The sequence below is a fragment of the Dermacentor andersoni genome, chromosome 3 (genome assembly GCF_023375885.2).
Source record: "Dermacentor andersoni chromosome 3, qqDerAnde1_hic_scaffold, whole genome shotgun sequence".
In the NCBI taxonomy this organism is placed as follows: domain Eukaryota; kingdom Metazoa; phylum Arthropoda; class Arachnida; order Ixodida; family Ixodidae; genus Dermacentor; species Dermacentor andersoni.
The window spans coordinates 49,529,252-49,553,162 of NC_092816.1; the positions used below are offsets into that span (position 1 = coordinate 49,529,252).

The 23,911-nt window shown below is 49.0% G+C and overlaps 1 protein-coding gene across 3 annotated transcripts in view; it reads right to left on the reverse strand.

Annotated features, from left to right (window-relative positions):
• The window catches only part of LOC126548499 (uncharacterized), a 204,959-nt gene that overhangs the window by 100,323 nt on the left and 80,725 nt on the right, over nt 1–23,911 (reverse strand). For all 3 annotated transcript variants that reach the window (XM_055063851.1, XM_050196723.2, XM_055063857.2), the window contains exon 3: nt 2,049–2,391. In XM_055063851.1, the coding sequence (XP_054919826.1) occupies nt 2,049–2,391 (343 nt within the window). The remainder of the gene's footprint in view (nt 1–2,048; nt 2,392–23,911) is intronic.

A 23,911-nucleotide genomic window follows, 5' to 3' on the forward strand; every position in this document is an offset into this window, starting at 1 on the left:
CGAGATACATAGAGACAACCGAGTGCAAATTGCATGGGAAGGCCGAAAATGTAATAAAGTGGTGGAAATTCACCAAGGACTGAAGCAAGCATGTGCTCTGTCTCCATTGTTGTTCACGCTTTAAGTTAAGGGCATAGAAAGACGACTGGAAAACCGTGAATTAAGGTTTGACTTATCCTACATGCGTAATGGACAAATAGTGCAAGAGAAAGTCTTCGGACTGATCTATGCGGGCGACGTAGTACTACTAACGGACAATAAAACAGATTTACATTCACTTGCAAGTATCTGTGGCAACGCAGCGACAAATCTAGGCCTTGAGTTTGGCGTAGAAAAATTGAAAATTGTGATCTCTAATGAAGAGACGAGTAATTACGTGGCGTCATTTCAACAGCAAGTCAGATCCACAGCCAAGCAATATAAATACCTCGGTGTATACATAAACGAAGCAAAGACTTACTCGAGCACCCACCAAGCTATTACGAGAATGAAGGGGAAGCGTACTGCAGCAATAATGAAACATAATGCAATTTGGGGCCACAATGAATGGGAAGTGGTGCGTGGAATCTGGATAGGAGTGATGCTGCCAGTGCTAACGTACGCAAATGCCATTCTGTGCTTAAAATTGGATATCTTGTCCGGGCTGGAAGTTAAGCAAATATCGGTAGGCTGGTTGGCTTTGGGAGCCCACGGCAAAACCACAAATGAGGCAATGCAGGGTGACATAAGTTGGACCTCGATTGACGTCAGAGAAGCGCTGAGCAAACTTAGTCTTGAAGAAAGACTCAAGAACCTTGCTAAAAATAAATGGGCGGGTAAAGTGCTCAAGCATCTGTGCTTGAAAAGTTTAGACACAGAATGGAGGAACAGATTAAGGAAGTTGGCAACCAAGTACAGGATAACTTAAAGTGCAAATAGACAGGCAGGAGTCACCGGAAAGGAAGTGAGAGAAACGGAGATAGTGAATTGGATGCGAAGAATGAAAACGAAAGGACCATGGAGATTTACAAGAATATGAAGAAATAAATTATAAGAGAAAATGTGTACTATAACGCACAGAGAAGTGCCTGACTATTTGACGCTCGAGCTCGTTGCCTATGCACAAAAACATGCCGGAGCATATATTCGCGACTAGATGAGGCATGTGTATGCTGCAGTGAAAATCCGCAGACCACTCAGCGCATCCTAACGGAATGCGAAGGCATTCAACCAGTGAGACCCGTAGTTAACGCACACCTTCCAGAAGCGCTTAGCATCAAGCGGTCAACAAACGATCATCAACCGGTCAGCAAGGGACGTTCAGAGCGTTGGTGGAAAAAAAAGCAAGAGATTGGCACGAACAGATCTGTTACAGGTGTAGGTAGTGGTAGAGAAAAAAACTAGTAAAGAGATGTCCACAACATAATAGAATGAAAAGCATGTAAAGCTTACGTGAGTGACTCAAGCAAGCTAGATGATTATTCGTGACTACCCAGTTTCAAGGGGGTTGCCAATATATCGTCATCATCATCGTCGTCAGTGCTTGCGATAATGTCGATCACGGTCCCACCACACGTTGTGCGGCAGATGCAACGGGCAGAGAGCCCACGCATCAAGGACAGACACATCTTGTGCTCACGCACGTGTGTGGAAGTGCCGCGCGCCTCCTCATTCTTGTAGGCTCTCCGTGACGCTCAAGTTCCTTACTGAACTAATTGAATTTTTCCAAATAAATTCCATTCGAAAATTCGTAAAGTACGATTTGCGCACAAGCTGCAGGTATGATAGCCTCTTATTGTAATTGGAGTATACGAGAAAATATAATTGCGTTACGCGGAAACTGAGAAACAAAGTCCTTTTTCAGTTACAGTGGGAGGTCTGTCTGAGTAGCCGCGGCCGCTTGGTGGTGGAACTGTTTTTGGGTGAGCACGAGCCGACGAAAAGTCACGACCAACTAGAGGCTAACATCTTCGTTGTAAAAAAAAAAGTCGATCCTCTAGTTTACTCAAATCCTTCCGCCTAAGACGTTGGCGTGGTTAACACACAGGTAAACGCGCTTGATGGCTCACCTATATCTGTGGTCAAGGGAGGCGGGCTACTGCGAGCCGACGGCCTTCCGGACGGTGCGCCGCGTGCAGAGGGCAATGGTGCAGGCACCCCCTCGTCGGCGGCGGTTACTGCGGTCGCTGCTTCCGACGTAGCCTCGCCGCTGTCGCCGGGCGCCCAGCGGTGCAGGGCCGATAGGAACGCGTGAAGACTTCCCCTGGACGGCTTGCGGCGCTTGCCCAGTGACCCTTGCTGCGCCAGCAGACGTCTGTCCTTCTGGGCGCTGTGGTCCAGGACAGGACCGGACGGCACCACGCCGGGCACCAGGCCCGCCGCCGGCAGCCCGTTGGCCGCACCACCGCCCACCTGCACAGACAAACACACGCGGGTGGAAATCGCACGGCGATCGGCGATAATCGGCTGCAAAAAAAAAAAAAGCATCGACTAAGGAGGGCGACCGTCAAAGGCTATAGCGCTTGCCTAAGCGAGACATTACAGCCAGCGTCAACGTCAAATCTGTCCCACCGGTCATATTCGCTCATTTCCAGGACCTGACGGCGCGGGCGAACTGAACCGGCGTCACTACAGGAAATTACGTTTTCAAGCGCGCAGTAGCTAATGGCGTGGGCATTGCTTTTTAAAATTAAATTAAGGGGTTTTACGCGCCAAAACCACTTTCTGATTATGAGGCACGCCGTAATGGAGGACTCTGGAAATTTTGACCACTTGGGGTTCTTTAACGTGCACCTTAATCAAGTACACGGGTGTTTTCTCATTTCGCCCCCATCGAAATGCGGCTGCCTTGGCCAGAATTCGATCCCGCGACCTCATGCTCAGCAGCGCAACACCATAGCCACTGAGTTTGTATCCAATTCTTCACTTGTCGCTGAGTGAAGCTCACCCTTTTTCTAGAAGGGGAAAAATACGTTATTGCAAGAAAATATGCCCATCTCGTCCAAAGGGTGAAGCATTCACAGCGATAGCAAGGCTTAGCATTGCGCTCGGAGTCCTCGGAATGTATTTTAGCTATACACGAGTGAGACATGCTGGTGCGACGCCGCATGTAAGCCGACTTGTTCTGGGTAGAGCGATCAGTAACTCTGGCAACTAGTTACCAGGTGCGTGTAGTAACGCTGAGGGGATGAAGAGCGTCGACGGTTGCGTTGGAGGCGTAGCACCTGGACTGCGCGTGGTGGTGGTGGTGGTGGTGGTACAAACTTCATTAAGTGAAGGCCCCAAAAAAATGAAAAGAAAATTAAGATGCCGCCGTTCCGTGAGTGGCCTTCAGGCTTCCGGTCGTGGCCACCAGATCATGCCTGGCGGCGACTTCCGCTGCCCAGATCTTTAGCCGTAGCTGGACATCCGGCTCCGAGCTGGCCAAAGCAGCCTCCCACAGCTGCGGACTAGATGCATGCCAGGAGGCAGGGGGAGGGGGGAGTGTTTCGGGCATGAATAGAGAATATGAGCATAGTGTACTCGTGGGTGTCTGCAGGGCATGCATTCGGGTGAGAAGGCACCGGGGTGAATAAGGGCAAGTCGGGCAGGAGAGGGGAAAGTGTGGGCCTGCAAATAGCGCCACGTGCTCTGTTAGAGCTTAGACAGGGATTTGTGTGGGGGAGGGAGTCGACTGCACATGGGATGAGACGGACGGTAAGCAGAGCAGTTCGTACACGCACAAAGCTCAGCCGTAAGGCTACAGTGTGCGCGGCGCTCGTGCCAGCTGCGGAAGGCAGAACGCCGGCGACGGAGCCACCGAGGGAACGTCGGCAGATGGAGCCGACTTCGCTGCCGTCGTCGTAGCCAAACGCACTGGGCGTCTCTCTGTAAACCCTCTAGAACCGCATGCGCAAGCAGCGCATGCGCCGTCGGGATTTTGAGATACATGTGTAACCTATCAATTTTGCCCGCTTTAGACGTACTATTCGATGGTATTCAGGGAATGGTATTATCATTTCTCGTTACTGATTACACAGCTGTAAACTTCATAGTTTCGTTTTCTTAATATTTTCGATTTTTGCTAATCTTTAATAAAAAATTCTACGACCTGAATCAGAAATTAGAAACCAACAGTCACTAGATTTTAGGCTTTTCCTTTAAATGCAGCAAACTTCGCCAAACTCGGTGCAGTGGTAGCCGAGAAAAACGAGTTCTCCTATTACATGTATTTGGATAGGAGCACCCGAGTTAAAGCTTCCTCATAAGTGCCTCTTAGCGCCTTAAAACAAAATAAAAATAATTTCAAAAATCAGCGTCGATTTAGCGGTAATTACGAGAGAAATGTGTTAGGCACCTCTTCGAGTTCCCGGATCAATGATTTAAAGCGCATTCACCACATTGCAAAGTGTTACTCAGGAGCTTACTAGGCATATACCCTGCCTCTTCGGGGAGCGAAGTGTCACTGACAGTGGTCCGGAGCAGACCACACTAATTTATTATATATTATATGGGAACGCAATGTTTCCCCGCTTTGACACTTCTAATGCCTACTTGTCAAAATGTAAAGGCCCTCCCACTGTTACCAGTGGCAGGCGGCTGAATTTTTATTTTATTTTTACAGCGAAGCCGTAAGCCTCTAGTTGGTCGGGATTTTTCGCGTCCGTGTACGCAGCCTTTACTCTCACTAAAATGAGGGCCGATCGCCGAGACAGTGAGAAGCGGGAAGCGCACATTGTGCTGCTTCTTCAAGAGGTATGTGATGACGTCATCACATGACGTCATCAGGCGATATCGTCAAATGACGATGCCGTTAGCACGCAACGTGACGTTTGACTTAATGATGTCATCACGTGACCTTTGGTGCGATGACGTCATCCCACGACGCTTGAAGTGATGGCGTAATCACGTTTCGTCATCATGGGCCAATCCCGGAGACTGTGCGAAAAAGCGGTAGGTGCGCAGTGTGATGTTGCTTCGCCAAGAGGCATGACATGATGTCGTCAGGTGACATCTCGCTTGACGATGACGTCTTCGCGTGTCGTCATAACATGACATCAATTACGATGCCATAATTCCCTAACGTAACTTTTCACGTGATGACGTCATGAAGCGATGTGTGAGGTGATGACGTAATCACGTTTCGTAATGATGTCAAATGTGCCGTCACAACTTGGTCACTTGGGTTTTGGTACCATCGGCTGTTAACGCCGGACGTTTCGCTTAATGGGCCATATTGTCACGTGGTAGTGGCGTATAAAGAACACAGTCGCAATACTGTGAAAGACGAAACTAATACCCCTGTCACACGGGAAGATTTAATGTCATTAGAATCGAATGGCATTCGCATATAATCCCACTAATCGGGATTTACACGGGAAAATTTAATGTCATTCGAATGGAATGACATTTGCCATCGAATGAGTTAGTGGAGCTCATTCGCATTCGATTTCGAACCGAATGTAACTCTTAAGCCCAGATAGACAACAGCGACACGCAACGCAAAAAAAATAATAATTAGTGCATCAGCAAAGTCAGAATATATTTCTTTAGACTTATAAAAATGAATAATTTTTTTTTTTACCGCGATGACATTTTCACCATGGGCTGTGCTCAAGCGCTATTACTCTTTGCATCAGGAATCTGTTGGGGCGGTCGGCCATATGGGATGTGTTGATCGAAGTGCTTTTAGTTGTGAATAATTCGCGTCAAAATGTTTTCGTCCGTTTTAAAAGTACTAGCAAAAGTTCTTAAACGTGTTTAATAGGCACAACATTTCTTTGAATTTCACAATTCTTTTTCAAGGTCGTCATTGCTATCATTTGCGAATACCATTATATTTTACTGTGTGGCACTGTAAGAGACCGAATGGCATTCGATGCATCAAATGACATTAAATCTTCCCGTGTGACACGGGTATAACTTTTCTTGGGCGAACCTGCGCCGACAAAAACAGGCTACATTTAAAGAACGGCGACAACGGCAAACACGGTTGGCGATCGTCAAAATCTGATCATCGGGTCAAGCGCGTCGGCTTTTATACATAAGTCGTCGAATGTTCCACACAAATCGTTGGGACCCGCGTGTCTTCCACAAAGTTCTACACCATTCGCGTCACGTGATGAAATCAGATAACACAAGGTTCGGTAAAAACACACAGCGGATAGAACCACCGATAATTTTCGAGAAACTTCCGATACATGCAGGCACGTCCTTCGCTATGCGATAACATTTGTTAGGCGGTGAAACGTGGTCGCCCGATAGAGATATACAAGTACACGTGTCAATATAACGATTTATTTATAAAGCATAAGCAGTTGTAGTCAACCTCAGGAGTTGTAGTCGCAGTTTCCCACAGCGTCACTGGGCAACCACTTGCGCAGGATCAGGATGACGAGTCATTTTTTTTTTTGTAGCCGTTGACGGTTATATTGTTGCCTTCTTTTGCATGCGCGCTATTTAGATGCATCGCAGCAAAAGGCTATGCGCGAGTTATAACTAAACAGCTGTCAAATATGTACTACGTAGTTTACCATAGCGTTGGCAGAGGCCTAGTTGCGTCGAAAACGCACAGTCACCTGTGTATATGTGCTCTTAAAGTGCAGGAAATAATGGACTGGACCGGGGGAATACTTGAAAATCAGGTGTTTTCTTCAGGTTTTATGGCACTCTTTGGGATGAGTCGGTTATGTTCTACGCCATGTATGTAAAAGCGAGTGGCTTTTATTAACGTCACCCATTCATAAAATTTGCACCTTTCGCCTCTACACGCAGTATTTCTATAAGGTCTAAATATCAAAATTACACATGATTGCAATTTTCAGCTTTTTCAGCTGATGCCGGCCGGTGGAGTTTCGTACTTCGTACGGGAACTACTACGGATTACCTGGTGCCACAACATTCGATGGACGCACCAAAAGCCCGGAACGAGCATTTATATAGAGCAACACAACATTTCCTCATATCGCAAGGCGTCTTACGTCTACTTTATGATATTGCACGTTGCATAGAGGATAGATTCGATGGAGACTTGTGAAGATCGCTCGCGGATATATTTTACTAAATAATGCACTGACTCGCCATTCCGGCCCTCCGAAAGTGGATGCCCGGCGAAGCCGTTGAGAGTAGTACTACAAGTGCTGAGAGGGGTATGCAATGCTTCATGTCTTAAGTAATGGTAGTAATGGTAGTAATGCTATTTTAGAGTATTGGTGGTAATGGGAGTAATCCTAATTTCGACAGCACGTCGCAGCCCACAGTGGTGCTGCAACAACCCTAAGATCAGGTGATAGGCTGGTTATTTTACATAAGAAAGGCTAGGGACGTAACTCCCCACGTCGCAAGCTGCCGTCGCCACGGCAGCTTGCGCAACAGTAATCTTTACCGGGAAACGTATGCGGGGAGCGCTACGCTCTTCGCATTGCATGTAGGCTCAGGAAGGCGTTATCAATTATGCGGTTCGGATGCTTGTTTTGAGCCGGTTCTTTATTGAAACGTATGCTGTTCTATATGCTGCATGCGCGATTCCAAAGAATGTATGCAAGTTTTGCTTCGCATTGCTGAGTGCTTGTAGCCTCTACCTTAGGGCATGTAGGCGCAGGAGCGCCTTGTAATTATTAAAGCGAAGCTTTCTTCGCCTCTTCCTTCGACCTTCCCCCTGCTGCTGCTTCTGTGGGCTTCTGCGGCTGCTGCTCTCCGGCATGCCGCTAACGTCGGCCACGTCAGGACATAGTTGACAAGAACGCCACTAACGTAGGCCGCTTCGGGACCTGGTCGAGACGTGGCCATGTCACAAAAACATAAAATGCTTGCGCTGTCGGTGTGTTGTTCCATGACATTTGTTTATGGGCTGTTCTCAAAATTCCGAGGAATAAATTTGCAAAGAATGTAAGACAAGGTATGCGTCGCGATGCGCGGTTGTGGCTGAGAATGATTAATCGCCAAGCGACGCCTGGGACGTCGACAACGGATTTTCGGCGACACGGGGCCCTAACGCTGTCGCGTTAGTACATGACAGGAGCGTGGAACAAAGGAAATACGACCAGAGAAACCCATGTCAAGATTTACGCCGCGTCGCGCATCTGCACAATGCCCTCTGGACTCCTAAGTAGGCTTGACCCCTCACAGATGCAGTGCAGGAGCTGCCGCACTTGTCGACGTGCTCACCCGCAACAGCAACGACAGTAGAAGGAGGAGGTGGGGAGAATGTAAGATAGGGAATAGAGAGAGAGAGAGGGGAAGCAGTTTTGTGAGCTACAACGCTACAACCCAGAATGGCGCCGAAGCGTGCACTTAGTGCCGACGAGACGATGGCTCGGACAAAGCGTCGAGCGGAGCAAGAACAGCAAACACAAGCGGAGCAGGCAAAATAACATCTCGAATCCCGTCACGACTGCCGTATGGCGTCAATATATCACGGCAAAATAACGCCAATGGACTCAAACAGCAGAAAAGCTTCGCTTACATCGATTCCCACAGTGCGAGTCAAGCTCCCTAGCACGGGGGCACGGGCACGCTAAGAAAACAGAGCTACCCAGTCGAATATGAATCCAGAAAACAGCGGGTTCTGCTACCCATGAGAGAGAAGATCACGGTGGCCAGCATCCCGAGAAACGTGCACCCGGAACCCCAACAAAGAAATGAGGCAAGCGAGAGTACAATCTATACGTCAGGCCTACGAAGGACCAAGAAGTGGAGAAGTTAGGTACACCGACGCGGCAAAGTACAGAAATAGAGCAGCCCACGCTGACAGCGTGATGAACGGCCAGGGAGAAGAGGTAGCAGCGGCCTCGCTGAACACTCCACACATCGACTCCACGGAGGAAACGGCGATAGCTCTAGTAACCACGACGGGCAAGTGAGGGAAAAATCACATCACAGTCAGCACGCACTCACAAACAGCGTGCTGAAATTACAAAAAAGGCCTCATTTCTAAACAAGCCTCAAACCTCAAGCAACTGGGCAATTTTCAACAAGTATACATTGTCTGAGCCCCGGGACACAGATATTTTTACTTTTGACGAGAAAGAATAAAACAAAACTAATACTATTCCTGTTAATCTTAGTTCACACTGCTTTTTTTCGATGCCCGCGGCAGCAAACGATCAGCGTTAATAATATAGCGTGACGCATTTCCTGTCGCCACTTTTCGCCGGATGCCCATCTTCTTTTTCTTTCATTGTGCTACCCCTAAAGATAATTGAACATGTTAGAATATAAGATTACACTTCGTGACGGTCCTGCACATGGAGCCAACTTTGAAGGCAGCGCTACAATGATACCACTTTTAATAACCACCGTAGTTTTTCTGATTACCTACTTATATTGTTTTCCAAACTTAATTGACTGGCGGTAACCTGTAAAACACAGACATAAAATAAAATGATGATCAACACCACGCGCATACCTTTTATCGCGAAGTCTCTGTAGAATTCATGAAAGAAACAGGTACCCTCAGTTTCTAGCAGAAATTAAGATAAATTTCGTGGACAACCACATGTGCGTTCAAGTTTAAGGAAAAGAGATATCACCCGAGGAATACCACAGCGACGCCGGATGGACGCTCGCGGGGGAACGCATGTCGAGGCTGCGCCAGCGGACCCCCGCCAGCGGCAAGCCCGACGGACCCGGCGGGAGTCAAACAAGCACGAGGTCAAAATTCTACAAGAACGTCAGAGCCTCGGCCGTCAAGGCAGCACGCATGCCAGCCATGCCACTAGAAGAAAGCAAGATAGTTGTTAGACCCAGAGGGGGACTGGACATCGCCAAGGCCGGCACCACCACCGTCGCTGCGGCCATACTCGTTGCGGCCAAGATCACGAGCGAGGAAAGCGCCGCGGACACCATCTGCCCCAACACACAACAGAACATCATGATCGTAAGTACACCGAACGAAGACAACGCGGCAAGGTACGCTAAAATCCAGGAAATATCTATTCAAGGCAAACCCTACGAGGTCAGCGCAAATTGCACGGCACCTCACGACACCGTAAAGGGCGTCATCAGAGGCATCCTCATCGACGCGAGCGCCGAAGAACTCGATAGAAACATCGTCAACGAGAGGAACCCGCTAGCAGTGGCCGCAAAAAGGATTGGAAGCACGACCACTGTGATAGTGGTGTTCCAGGGGCCCAAGGTACCGAACTTCGTCCGATACAGAGTCACCCTGATACCGTGCCGCCTCTACAAGAAACAGATCGACGTCTGCCAGCAGTGCGGCCGAGTGGGACACTGCAAGGACGTGTGTCCGACCCCCACAATCAAGACGTGCCTGGCCTGCGGACTCGCGAACCCTACAGAAGACCATCGCTGTACCCCAATATGTCAGTTGTGCGGAGACGAACACCCGACCGGAGACCGAACGTGCAAGGCGAAGTACAAGATCCCCTACGTAGTGCGCAAGCGACAATGGGAGCGCCGACAGGCCGAACACCAGCTGCTGTCGGAGAGCGATTTCCCGCCACTCGACAAGCCGGCAGATGCGCGAAAGTCAAGGACCCCATCGGAAAACCGCGCGCCCAAATCCAGAGACAGCAGCTGCTGCAACAGAAGCCTCAGCAGGAAAACACCACCTTCACGTGAGCGAGTGAGCTGGGTCGACGCTGCGAAAGGAAACAATATAAGGAACGCGCAAAAAATCACCGAAACCACGAAGAAAGAAGATATGACTAAGGTGCGGGAGGCAAATGAGATCCTAAGACAAGAAAACGTGGCGTTGCGAGCGACCATCAACAACCTCACGAAAGAGATCGCCAAGATCCGTCAGTTGCTGCTATGCAACAACGAGCCTCTACAGAGACCCACGCCAAGCACAAGCAAGACCGAGGAAACGACAACCAACATCCAGGAGAAAGCCATAGAGGAACCGGCACCAAAGAAGCGAGCCGTCGAGGCCACGCGCACGCAAACAGAAAACGATCGTATCGACAGCCTCGAAGCGAAATTCGAAGCGACATTCAGCAAGCTCGAACAGCTAATCACGACAAGCATCGCAGCAGTGACAGCACTGAAACAAACAATGGAGACCTACCAAGCCGAGAACTGGAACAGAGTCGCCTGCATCGAAAGGACCCTACAGCCGATGGTAAGACACCCGACGTTTGCGCCCCTCTTCACGCAACATCCACCCAACCAGGGAGCCCTGTACACGCCAACGCAATCATGGCCGCCAACGCAACACCAGCAGCAGCAGGTGTAACCGCGTGGCAGTGGAACTGTGGCGGCTTCGGAAGAAAGAAGGCAGTCATCCAACAGCACATCGTACATGCCGCGCGCAAGCCAGGCGTTATACTACTACAAGAAACACTAACCGACGCACCGTCCCTTCCCGGCTACAGAGTGCACAAGGGACCGCCCGACGGCAGCGGCCTGTGCACCCTGGTCAGGAAGGGACTCACGTTCATCGAACATGAGCTGCAAAGCAATATCAAGATCGAGCACACACTCACGGAAATCATCCCGGGCAAGAAGAGAAAATGAAGCATATTTCTGCCCAACGTCTACAGCAACCCGTCTCAGAGAAAACAGAGATTCATGACATTACTGCACAGAGCCAGCACCGCAGCGGGCCGCAACACGCTGATCGCGTGCGGAGACTTCAACGCGATGAACCCTGCCTGGGGCTACAGCAAGTACACAGCAAAGGGCCGCGACCTGTACCAAGACGCCACGGAACTCGACTTCACCCTCATCACGGACCCGACACATCCGACGAGAATTGGTAACTCCGTGTCCCGGGACACCACTCCGGACCTCACGTTCGTCAAGAACGGCATCCGAGGCGCGATCATCTGGAGAAGCACGGGGATCGACCTAGGCAGCGACCACACCATCGTTGAAATCGGCATACCGGAACACAACGACACCAGCATCAAAACACACAGATGGATAGACTCGGATGTCTTTCGAGACGCAAGAAGCCAGAAGAGCGACGGTGACGACTAGATCGAAGACATCGACTCGTGGACGGCCGAAATCACCAAGAGCGTACGAGACGCGACCAAAGAGATTGAAACGGGCGCGGAGATCGACAAAGTAGACAGCCGGCTTGCGCATCTCATCGAGGCCAAACAGTCGATACTCAATCGCTGGAAGAAACAACGGCTTAACCGCAGACTGAGAAAGAAGGTGGCGGAGCTGAACCGAGCGATCGAGGATCACTGCCGCGCTCTCTGCACGCAACAGTGGAACGAGATCTGCAACGCGGCAGACGGGCAGATGCATAGCGGGAAGACGTGGAACCTACTGCGGCCCCTGCTCGACGAAACCAAGACCAAGTCGCACCAAACAGACTCGCCAGGCTGATACATCGGGCGGTCTCAGCACACGGCGTCTCAGCACACATCGGGCGGTCTCAGCACCTGCCGACTACACCTACCGAACAACACGCGCCGTACAGCGGCCTGCCTAACGCGAAGCTCGATCGTGACATCGACGACGAGGAGGTACGCGCGGCCCTGCACGACCTCAACAGCCGGTCGGCAGCCGGCCCGGACCTCGTCACGAACAAGGCGCTGAAGAACCTCGATGACGGCTCGATTGAAAAGCTCGCAAAATACTTCAACAGTGATGGAGAGCGGGCGCGCTGCCAAAGCTGTGGAAGACAGCCAAGACCATCCTGATCCCCAAGCCGGGGAAGCCGCCGGACACGGATAACCTCCGGCCCATCTCGCTCACGTCCTGCGTGGGCAAGGTGCTGGAGCACGTCCTGCTCAACAGGTGGCAAGACTACCTGGAACGAGAAGGGCTGTACCCGGCCACTTTGATCGGCTTCAGACAGCATCTCAGCACGCAGGACGCGATGCTGCAGCTCAAACACCAAATCATCGATGATGGCGGCAGCGCCCGCGACAACAAAGCAATCCTAGGGCTCGACCTGCAGAGCGCCTTCGATAAGGTGAAACACTCGGCGATTCTGTCCCAAGTCTCCAAGCTCAACATGGGAGAAAGATCCTACAACTACATCAAGGACTTCCTCACGGACAGGACTGTCGAGCTACGAGCAGGCGACCTACAGACGCAAGAGAAGAAGCTCGGGAGCACCGGCACACCGCAGGGATCGGTCATTTCGCCGATGCTGTTCAACCTGGTAATGATCGGAGTGGCCGAAAAGCTCGGGCACATCGAAGACGTCAGGCACACCATCTACGCGGACGATATCACGTTATGGGTGACCGGTGGCAGCGACGCCCACATCGAGGGCGCGCTGCAAGCCGCCGTCGGCGCAATAGAAGACCAGCTGGAAGGCACCGGACTGAGATGTTCGCCGAGCAAATCGGAGCTTCTCATACTCCCACCTACCAAAAACAGCAGAGGCAAGACCAGACAACGCGAAAACGAAAAAATCAGAATCGTCACCAAATCCGGCAACGTGATCCCCGAGGTCGGCAAAATTAGAATCCTAGGCATGGTCATCGAAAAGCACCGAAGAAACGGCGAAACCATCACCCGTCTCAAGGCAAAAGCAGCCAACGCGATTCGACTCCTCAGACGAGTCACTTCCCGAAAGGCTGGCATGAGAGAGGAGAGCCTAATTAGGCTCGTCCAATCCTTCGTCATCAGCCACGTCGCGTACGTTGCAGCCTACCACAGATGGCTGCAACACGAACGAAACAAAATCAACGTGCTCATCAGAAGAGCGTACAAGACGGCGCTGGGCCTGTTCGAGTCCACAAGCACGACCCGCTTGTTACAACTCGGCCTACACAATACGCTCGAAGAAATAGCCGAAGCACAACGGACCTCTCAACTGGAGCGGCTGTCCATGACCAAAGCCGGGAGGAAGATACTGGACGATCTGGGAATTAGACGCTCGAACGAGGTGGAGATGAAGCTCCCCGTCCCCGAAGAGGTCCGACGCCAGACCAGAATCGACCCCATACCGGAGAACATGAATCCCGAGTTCAACAAGGGAAGAAGAGCGGCGAGGGCCAAGGCTCTCATCGACCAGCATGCCAACGACGAACACGCGCGGTACGTGGACGCGGCCGAATACCAACGGAACGCCTTCGCAGCGGTCGTCATAGAGGCGTCAACCGGCGCCACGAGGACGGCAGCGAGCGTGAGAAGCGCCGGAGCGGAACAAGCGGAGGAGGTAGCCATCGCCCTGGCCATCGCCGACGCAGACTGCCACACGGTGCTGAGTGACTCAAGACAGGCGGTGCGAAACTTCGCCAAAGGGCAAATCTGCAGAGAGGCTGAGCGCGTACTGCGAGCGGTAAAACTAGAAGAACGAAAAGTACCACTCAAGTGGTTCCCGGCGCACGCGGGCGACGCCTCGGAACACAATGAGAACCATAATGAGACGGCACACGCAGCGGCGCGAGCGCTAACCAACCGCGCCCCGGCGACAGACCATCCGACGTGGTTCGGAACCAAGGATCGCATGACGGATTACAATGAAATCACGAAGGCCTACCGCCTGGCTCGCAGGACTCTCCCACCCCCGCACCCGAGACTGAGTCAAGCGGAGGCGGTAGTACTGAGACAGCTCCAGACCGGTTCGCTACCGAGCCCGAAACTGATGAATGGCATGTACCCCGAGACATATCCGACAGATATGTGCATAGTCTGCCGGAGGGAGACCGCAGACTACACGCACATCTTGTGGGACTGCATTAAATATCCAGAAGACGCTAAATCAAGAACACTCCCACCACGGCTCGAGGCAGCCGCGAAGAGCGACGACCGAGACGATCAGCTCTGGGCTGTCCAGCAGGTCCTCGAGGCGCTCGAAAGGCACGGACCCAGCGAGTCGGCAACGGCGAGCGGAGACCCGCGCCGAGTAACGGCAACTTCAAGGATGACGTAGTCCCTCGTCGGGGCGCGCGAGCGCCCAACTGCAGGCATAAATAAAGTTTCTCCAATCCAATCCAATCGGCAGAGGCCCTCAAGAACGATGACGTGTGCGAATGCGAACGCATTGGAGTCCCTTTGGTGAAATGCACCTTTCCGCGTTTTCCTTGTCCCCACAAGCTCTTGCATACGTTCGCCTTCGCAAGGCCAAATCAAAATGCACTCGCTTGACCGCAGGTCATACCTCGAAAGACCGCTCGTCGACGTTCAATTGGACAGTAATGCCATTATTAATGCGACAGAATTAAATGGCTCGTGAAGCGGAGAATCTGGCGGCGTCCCAGGAAATCGTATACAAGAATTCAGTGCTCTCGCACCCCTGCCGCAGGTCGCCCCGATATTGCACAATATTCGGGATCGGCCAACGCATGGGAAGCAACGCCTGTTTGACCTCCGCCGCGGGTCGGCCCGGCATTGCACTATCTTCGGTATCGGCCCACGTATGGTGAGTGCTTAACGCCTGCTTCACCTCCGCCGTGGGTCGGCCCCGTATTCACTATCTTCGGGATAGGCCACGTAGGGGGAATGCTTAAGAGGAAGCTTTAGATCGGGTGCTCCTATCTCAATACATGTAAAAGGAGAATTCGTTTTTCTCGGAAACCACTGCACCAAATTTGACGAGGCTTGTTGGATTTAAAAGAAAAACTTAAAATCTAGTGACTGTTGGTTTCGAATTTTCGATTTAGGTCCTTAATTTTTTATTAAAAATTGACAAAAATCGCAAATCTTCAATAAAAGAAACCATCAAGTTTACAACTCTGTAACTCTAAAACGAAAAACGATAATACTATTCTTTGAATTGCATGTAATAGTACATCTATAGCGGACAAAATTGATATGCTATACATGAATCTAAGAAAATTTAGTAATATGGAAATACAGCTTTTGCAGAACCTTTGTAAACAACGTAACAAATTCACGTAAGATATAATATGACATATGAAATTTGTCCGCTTTCAATGGTCGAATGGATGCCGTTTACAGAATCGCGATATCTGCTCTTGATGCAGAGTTATGAATTTGTAAACTTCATGCTTCTATTTTTGTCAAACTTTCGAATTTTTGAAAATCTTTTTAACAAAATTCAGGACGTAAATAGAAGTTCCGCGACCAACAGTCGCTAGAATTTCACTTTCCCTCTCAAATGCAACAAATTTCATTAAAATCGGTCCAGGTGTTATTTCAGAAAAACGTTTTTGCGTTTTTACATGTATTTGAATAGGCCGCTTCGGAGTTGGGCCCGAGCTAAAGCTTCCTCTTAACGCCTGCTTCACCTCCGCCGCGGATCGGCCCTGGCATCACACTATCTTCGGGATCTGCCTACGTACGAGGAGCGCTTAACGCCGGCTTCACTTCCACTGCGGATTGGCCCGACATTGCACCATCTTCGAGATCGGAGTGCTTAAAAGGAAGCTTTAGCTCGGGCCCAACTCTGACACGGACTATTCAAATGCATGTACAACGAAGCAACGTTCTTCTGAGATAACCCCTGAGCGGATTTTAATGAATTTTTTCTTTTGCATTTGAGAGAGAAAGTTAAATTGTAGTGACTGTCAGAAGCGGAATTTGGATTAGGGTGTGAATTTTGTTTAAAATATTTTCAAAAATTCTAAGATTCCCAAAATATAGAAGCACGAAGTTTACAAATTAATAGCTCTGCATCAAGAACAGATATCGCGGATATGTAAGCGGCATCTATTAGAAAATTCAAGGCGGACAAATTCAATGCGTCGATTTTTGTCTTACGTGAGTTCGCCACGTTCTGTACATGGGTTCTGCAAAAAGTGCGTTTCCATATTACTAAATGTTTTGAGATTCATTTGTAACATATCGATTTTGTCCGCTTTAGATGTACTATTCGATTCAATTCACAGAATTGTGATGTCATTTTTCATTGCTGAGTTACAAAGTTGTAAACTCGATAGTATCGTTTTCTGAAAATTTGCGATTTCTGCCAATTTTTACTAAAAACCTGATGACCTAAATGAAAAATTCCATGCGAACAGTCGCTATAATTTAAGCTTTCTTTTAAATCCAACAAGCCTCGTCTTAACTAAGGAAATGCGTGCTACCCCCATCTTCTTTCTCCTACCCCGTCGCCTTTCCCCCCTGCGACTGTCGCAGCCCTTTTGAGAATTTTAAAGTTCACAAGTTGGCAGGCAGGTCTGTGACAAGGCTTTGATCGAAGGTGCACCATAGCTATTTTTTTTTTTTTTTTTGGCTCGTCGACGACATAAGTTTGGACTCCGGCTTTGTAGAAGCGCCCCAAGTTCAACAGAGAAAGAATGCGTTTAACAGCGAACAGCGACAAGCGCAGCCAGCTGCATACGAACCATTCGTTTCTGCTAGCAAACGTCGAGCCCATTCTTTCCGTTCGTGTTCAGCGGTCACGCTAATGAGCAAGCCAGAGCGATTGGCGGCAAACAGCCCAGTCGACACGCCCGCCGGGTTGAACGCCGCAAGATCGAGTCAAGTTGGCGGGTATCGAGCGAGGAAGATCCTTCAGGGAGAGTGACCGCACCTTTGTCCTCGTTTAGAATGGGTACGCACTTCAAGTGTCACGCGCCGGTTGCCAGAGCGCTTTGGCGGTGCAGCGCCGTCGACGGGACCTCTTATTAAGAATAGGAGACGTCGTTGAGATCCTCGCGTGGTACTGTCGCCGAGGCAGCGAAGGCGAAACGACACAGTGCCACTTTTCCGAACGATTGAGTGCTTTCGTAATGAATGCGGAGGCCTCTGAGAGAGCCCGTGCAAGTTAAGAATTTCTCTTGTGGCAGAAGACACAGAAAGAGAGGGTGTACAGAAAGGCAGGGAGGTTTAATAGATGCAGTTCTGGTTGCCCACTTTGCACGAGGTGCAGGGCGAAAGGAGATAGAAAGAGAAAGAGGGAGGAGCTTCAAAGAAATAAACTGCGTACACGCAATCCAGCGGTAAATAGTAGTAAGCAGACTTCTCAAATTCAATTATGTAGGCCAATAGACCTGTGATAGATTCAGCACCCGCAGATATAGCCTTATGCGCGGTGTTCCTTTCGGGTAACAGGCCTAACACCTCTTGCTCTGGCAGACGGTCGATGATCATCTACAAGCCATTAGTGACTTGTACACGTCAATTGCTTCTTGTCATCATAGCGGGGGCAGGCAAAAAAGAAGTTGTGCGAATGTCTCGTCACAACTGCATGTGTGCGGGAGGGAGATTTAGAAACGGGAATACGGTAGACAGGTTGAACGACAAACAAGCATCGCGGAGGCGCATCCTTTCAACTATCCTCAGACATCTGTCGACGTTGATATTTCTACACTGTCGATACAAGCCGATTTCCGAGCCGCTTCGACCGCAAATGCAAGGGCCGAAAACCTAGCCTTATTGAATCAGAGTTATGGTCCCTAGAGATTGCAACTTCACGCCACAAGTACGGCGTTGACGAACAATGGCATGCGCATACCTTCGCAATCGCACTGCTCTGACTGAGAGATATCTTTCTCTGCCGACGGCGTTAAATACAACCTAATGAGATCTTTCATCACAACACAAAGAAGCAAATATTTCGCTTCAACCCAACTTTGAAATCCCAGCATTAAATAGGTGCAATCTTTCTTTTAAAATTGCGCGAATAAGACGTACGAAGGAAGTTCGGGGAGCTATCTCACAGTGGTAATTGCGGCGCATACAATATATATATGTATGTGTGTGTGTGTGTGTGTGCGTGCGTGCGTGCGTGCGTGCGTGCGTGCGTGCGTGCGTGTAATGAAATCAAGAAGAAAGAAAAATACAAGAGTCCTGAAGAAGAAACGTTTGCCTCCTTGAAGGTTCCCTTTTTACTTCGCTCAGCAATGGAGCGCTTGCAACGAGAAATAAGCAATATGAAATAGCATACGGAAGGACAACGACCTGGCCTGTTCGTTGTGGCAACGGCAATAAACAAGAAAAAAAAAGCGCCGCACTCGCACCCTACCGCTGTTTGTTCAGAAAGCAGAAACGGCATCCAGAGTTCTTTTTTGTTGTTGGTAGTGTTATTCTGCCGGTCGCTTTTTCTTTTTTTTTTTTTTACTAAACTGATCGCATTGGTCTCGAAGAGACGTATACCCCCCTGCTTCCCAGTCGACGGATTTAATTATTCTGGTAGGCTATTTCAAGACGTTCCGCCCTGGCTTAATGCAGAAGTCGAAGCCAGGAACTCAAACACAAGGCGGAAGAATCGAGGGGCAATCGCCAAGAGAGGCGAGTGTTCGTACGGAAGGGGGCAGCGTTGTGACGATTTGACCAGAAGCGTTTTGCTGTAGGCTGAAGTTCCCGTCAGAAATGTCTTCTTTCTTTCCCTCCGCACTTGTTCCTTATTTCGGCCAACGGGAGCTCCGAAAGAACACCGTTTTCTCACATCAGAATACACCGCCGTACTGAGAAATGCTGCGTCGCAGTGCCCTTCTGAGCGTGTCATCAATTCTCCCCGTGCTCGCTCCAGCGGACGGACGGAGCGCCTGCGCAGTTCTTCTCAGATCGGGGACGACGACAGTGCCGGTTGGACTGCACGCTGCCGGAAGAGACGCGAGGACCCGGAGCGGCGTAAAACGCCCACCCATCCCTGCCGCACGATAAACATCGCGGCGTGCATATTGGATGGGCTCCCATTAGGGGCAAGACAAGCTTTCTTTGCCGAGCTTTCTTTTTCTTTACTTTTTTTCGGCATTGAGGAACAGGGCTGTTGTTGTTGTTGTTGTTGTTGTTGTTGTTGTTGTTGTTGTTGTTGTTGTTGCTGTTGTTGTTGTTGTTGTTGTTGGCGATTCCAAACGCATCACTGACAAATCCGGACAAAACGCCAACGAATAAAGACGGGAAATTAAAAAAAAAAGAAAACGAAGCTGGTTGATTGGGCGGGGGAATTCAGAACGTTGCCAACCGATACGTTGCGTCCTTCTCCATATATTAAATTGTTGTATGACTTAACAAATAACTCGAAGTGAATATTTACATCTGTGAAGCGGTTAGTGCTCGGTAAAAGGAAGTACTACATTTAATTCAAAAAAGAGCCAGGGTTTGAACTTGATAACTTTCGTTAAATTTCGCAGGAGCAAGCGCGGCCCAAACACGTAAACATACTCTGGTATCCGTGATGTCAGACGGACATACTGTCGCTTTGACTTTTCTGTTCTCTTCTAATAATAAAGCTGTTATCGCAAAATTAACGAAAAATACAGTTTTCAAGAAACACTTGATCAGTTTAAATTAGTTTAGTGGTTCTGTTTATTAACCCTTAAGGTACGACCTGCCAACTGTAATCAGATACCATGAGTTTTTGCATAAAGCAGTGTACACACAAGACGGCTATATACAATACGAGCACCGAAGGAGTCGTTTACCACTGGGGCTTTTGTTAAATCTGTACAGCTGCTGCTACTCCTGCTCTTGTCGTCAGTGCTCTTCATGGGAGAAACGACGGCAGGCGTTTCTAGTATTTCCGTAGTTTCCAAAGAAAAGGTCGTTACGCAAGGAACCTTTTATGGCGCTACTCTAGTAAATCGCGTAAAACACGCCGGCCGAAAGGCTGGGTCAACTCGTTCGAGCACGAACGGTCGTATCCTACGGCCTCCGTCAGAGATAATGAGTAGCGTTTTACGACAGTTACGCTCTCATTGAATGAGGCCGCTTTGGTCGCACCTAAACCATGAAATAGCACTCTACGCTCACTTATCGTTCATCTTTAGCTGTTTTTAACCCAAGGCAGATATGTTACATTAGGCAAATAAATCAAATTCTGCTGCTTCACGTGCCAAAACCACGATACGATATTATGACGCACGACATAGTTTGGGACACCGGATTTGCTTCGACCACCTGTAATTCCTTAACGTGCGCTCGGTGCACAGTAATTTGCTCCCGCACCGCCCCGTTTTATCTGCGCAGCGTACGCCGCAGCCACCAGGCCACCACGGCGAATTCTCGGCAATGGTTATGGCGTCGCGCGCGCCGTGGTCAGGATACCACCATTATCAAAATATACTAAAGTTGACGCACCGAGTTTTCGCTTTCTTTTAATTCCGTGTAGTCTAAAGGACATCTACGTAGGGGTAGGGAGCCTGTGCGCGTATGGGTAAGAACGTGTTCACGGCTAATTGTCTCTAGACTGCCGCAAAGAAGCCCTGATGCGATCTTAGGAACGATACAACACCCTGCACTAAAAATACTCGGCTATTACTTCTAGACTACCGTTCGACTTGCAATGATCGAAAAGATAAACAAGCGTGTAAACACCAAAAGCAGTCTCATCTTAAGTTCTTAAGACAAAATTACAGGAACACGGGATAATGGAAGAGCGTTAAACAGCTTTATGTGCTAAAGACTTACATGCTGCCCTTTTCTACAAATGTAATTCATTTGAGCTGCTTTAGGACTTCCAAAGTCAATCGGTCGATGATCTTGTAAAGCACACGCCTATCCACCGACTTGGTGTAATTTTCACACCCTGCAATACTCCGAAAAACCACCGTGCGGCTTGCGCCAATTAACCTTCACACATTTTTGGAGTCATAGTTTGCCACCCATAGCTTCATTGACATAGCAAGAGTGCAATTTACTTTTGAAATATTTGATTTTGAAATTACGCACAATTGAGAGTTATAAAACAGAAGGAAGACTTGGGTGTGGCCTTTTTTAAGGATATAGGAGTAGTGAAGCGTTCCCAGGTATACCTAAAGAAGAATAAAAATAAGTGCACTGTTGGAAGCACAATGATAGCTAGATATCTGGTTCTCCTAAGAAAATGCATTTTTATTTCGTATGGCATCGGGTCGAACAAGACCAACGGGAAATAACACGCAGAAGCCATCAAATTTCATATTTGGTCACATTGAAAGAATGCCACCTGAAACGACATTTAGCGGTAATCTTAACGGAGCCTAGTAATAAATAAGCTAGGTTTCAAGAGCGACATCTGCGGCCATTATAATCATATAATCACATAGCGTGGCTGCGACCGCAATAAACTGAAAATTAAAGATACTCGTCGCTGTCTAAAGGAACAAGATCTTACGGAGTGTACATTTCATACTTTCGCGGAACCTCAATTTGTAGAAAACTTGCGCTTTATGTAACAGTTCCAGCAGCTGCTTCAATGTTTGTTACCACATATACAAGCTCAATAACTTAATTAGCCGGATCACGTAATGATTATTCACACCTCATGCCCACACCAACTTTTGATACAGATACTCTGATTGCATTTGTGTTTTACATAACCACAGCAATTTCTTGTCAGGAAAGAAACGGAACCAAAAAACTACGACACGCTTTGACACCTTCCGATGGTGGACACTGAGCGTAGCGTTATTAGTAGCAAGCAAATAAACCTCTAAACTCTCACTTCGAAAAGAAATATCTACGTAAAACTACAATTCCTGACAAAAAAAAGAAAACAAGAGATATTGGGAACACGTCGAATTTTCAAACTACTATAACTAACCGTTCAAGCGGACGACGGATCCGACTATACGTTGGCTGATGCACGTCGGCGCAAACGTGTATTTCGGAGTTGGCAATAAATTATGCGTGCTTTATAAGCCACGTCACGTTAATAGAACACAGCATCTTGTGCACACGGCAAGGGATAAGAGGCAAGTGAAGCACTGGAGCAATAGAATTCAAATTAGCTGAATGCTGTGATACAGCGCACGTTTTGGCAGCTGCGGGTCGTAAGGCGAACTCTGAACGATACTTGAAAATAAATGTGTGTAGTTCAGCAACTGCAGAGGAATTCCGCCGACGGATATTTTCGTGCGCCCGTCGGAGCATAATTGACACCTTCGTTCGGCGCGCCGAAGCCCTTACACGTTTCTGTCATGTGACACACCGAAGGAACTTTTGGGGGAACGGCTGTCATAGTGGAAAAACGAACATATCGTCTTATTGTGAGGCGTTCGCATTGTCCTTTGTAGTGACTGCAGGGTGAACCAAGTTCGCGGTGCGCGCGGAAAATATGTTTCACAGGCTCCGAGATATTTGTTTCGGTGTTTGCTTATAGTCGCAAGAACGCGCAAATTAAAATTACGACGGCCCTGAGTCATAGAATGCTGCCTTTCTTTTTTCCCCCGTTTCCTCATTTAGGAAGATCACCGGGGCTACTAAACACCAGAATACTGTTTTCTATGTGCGGTTGTCTGTACGCTCTCATAACCTCAATAGTAACGACATTTTGACAGCAATGAAAACCCGAGATGTTATTGGCCCAGGTACGGGCTTGAAACATTAAGAAAAAAGCAAAGAAAGTTCGGCAGCATGTTACACTCCTGTAGCACGTGAAGGCGAAAGCATGGTGCGCCATGTGACATGTAATCCCATGTAATCATGTAACCATGTAATCACGTAGCAGTGATGCATAGCCGTCGCCACTCTTGTTTCTCTTTGACTTTGCGCTGCATCATCAGAGCAGGTGGATTCGACACTCGCAAGCTATCACCTTGCTCTTGCAGCATCGCACGTCGCAGCTCCTTTGTCGATTGGCGAGCATCCCCGGCCGTATCGTACTTTCGAGGCGTGTCGGCCATTCCACTATAGGCCCCGGGCGAGCGTCCTCCATCGTCGCCTCTATTCGTTTCGCACTGGATTATATTTCTTCGTCACGTTATGTGGGCGTGAGCCATTGGTGATGATAATATTTTTGGGTATGAGCCATTGGTGATCGTGATATCTTTTTGTACCATGAACAATTGCTGCTGCTGATATTTTTTGAACCACACGACTAGACGCCACTTTTTTTTTTTTTTATCGGGTATGAGCCATTGCAACGAGCCACTTAAGGATTTCGCCTTAGTAATCACCTGCTGAGAATTCCCACACGTCGAGCGCAAAGACACCGAAAGCATGACTTGAACCCTAAAAAATTTTCATCGACCAACATTCGGCAGCTGCGATTTTCGGGACACCGTAGTCTTAGGCTCACTGTAATGCGGCTATCTGGCGTCCATAAATGCTGACGTGCACAGAAGTTTGGGCTCACTGGGCATTACAATGTTCCTCTAGAGAAGCGCAGCCCCGAATGCAAGACATGACAGGTCGTGCGCTACAGCAGGACGCCATAGCCAGAACGAACCATTGGTCATTAAACTTC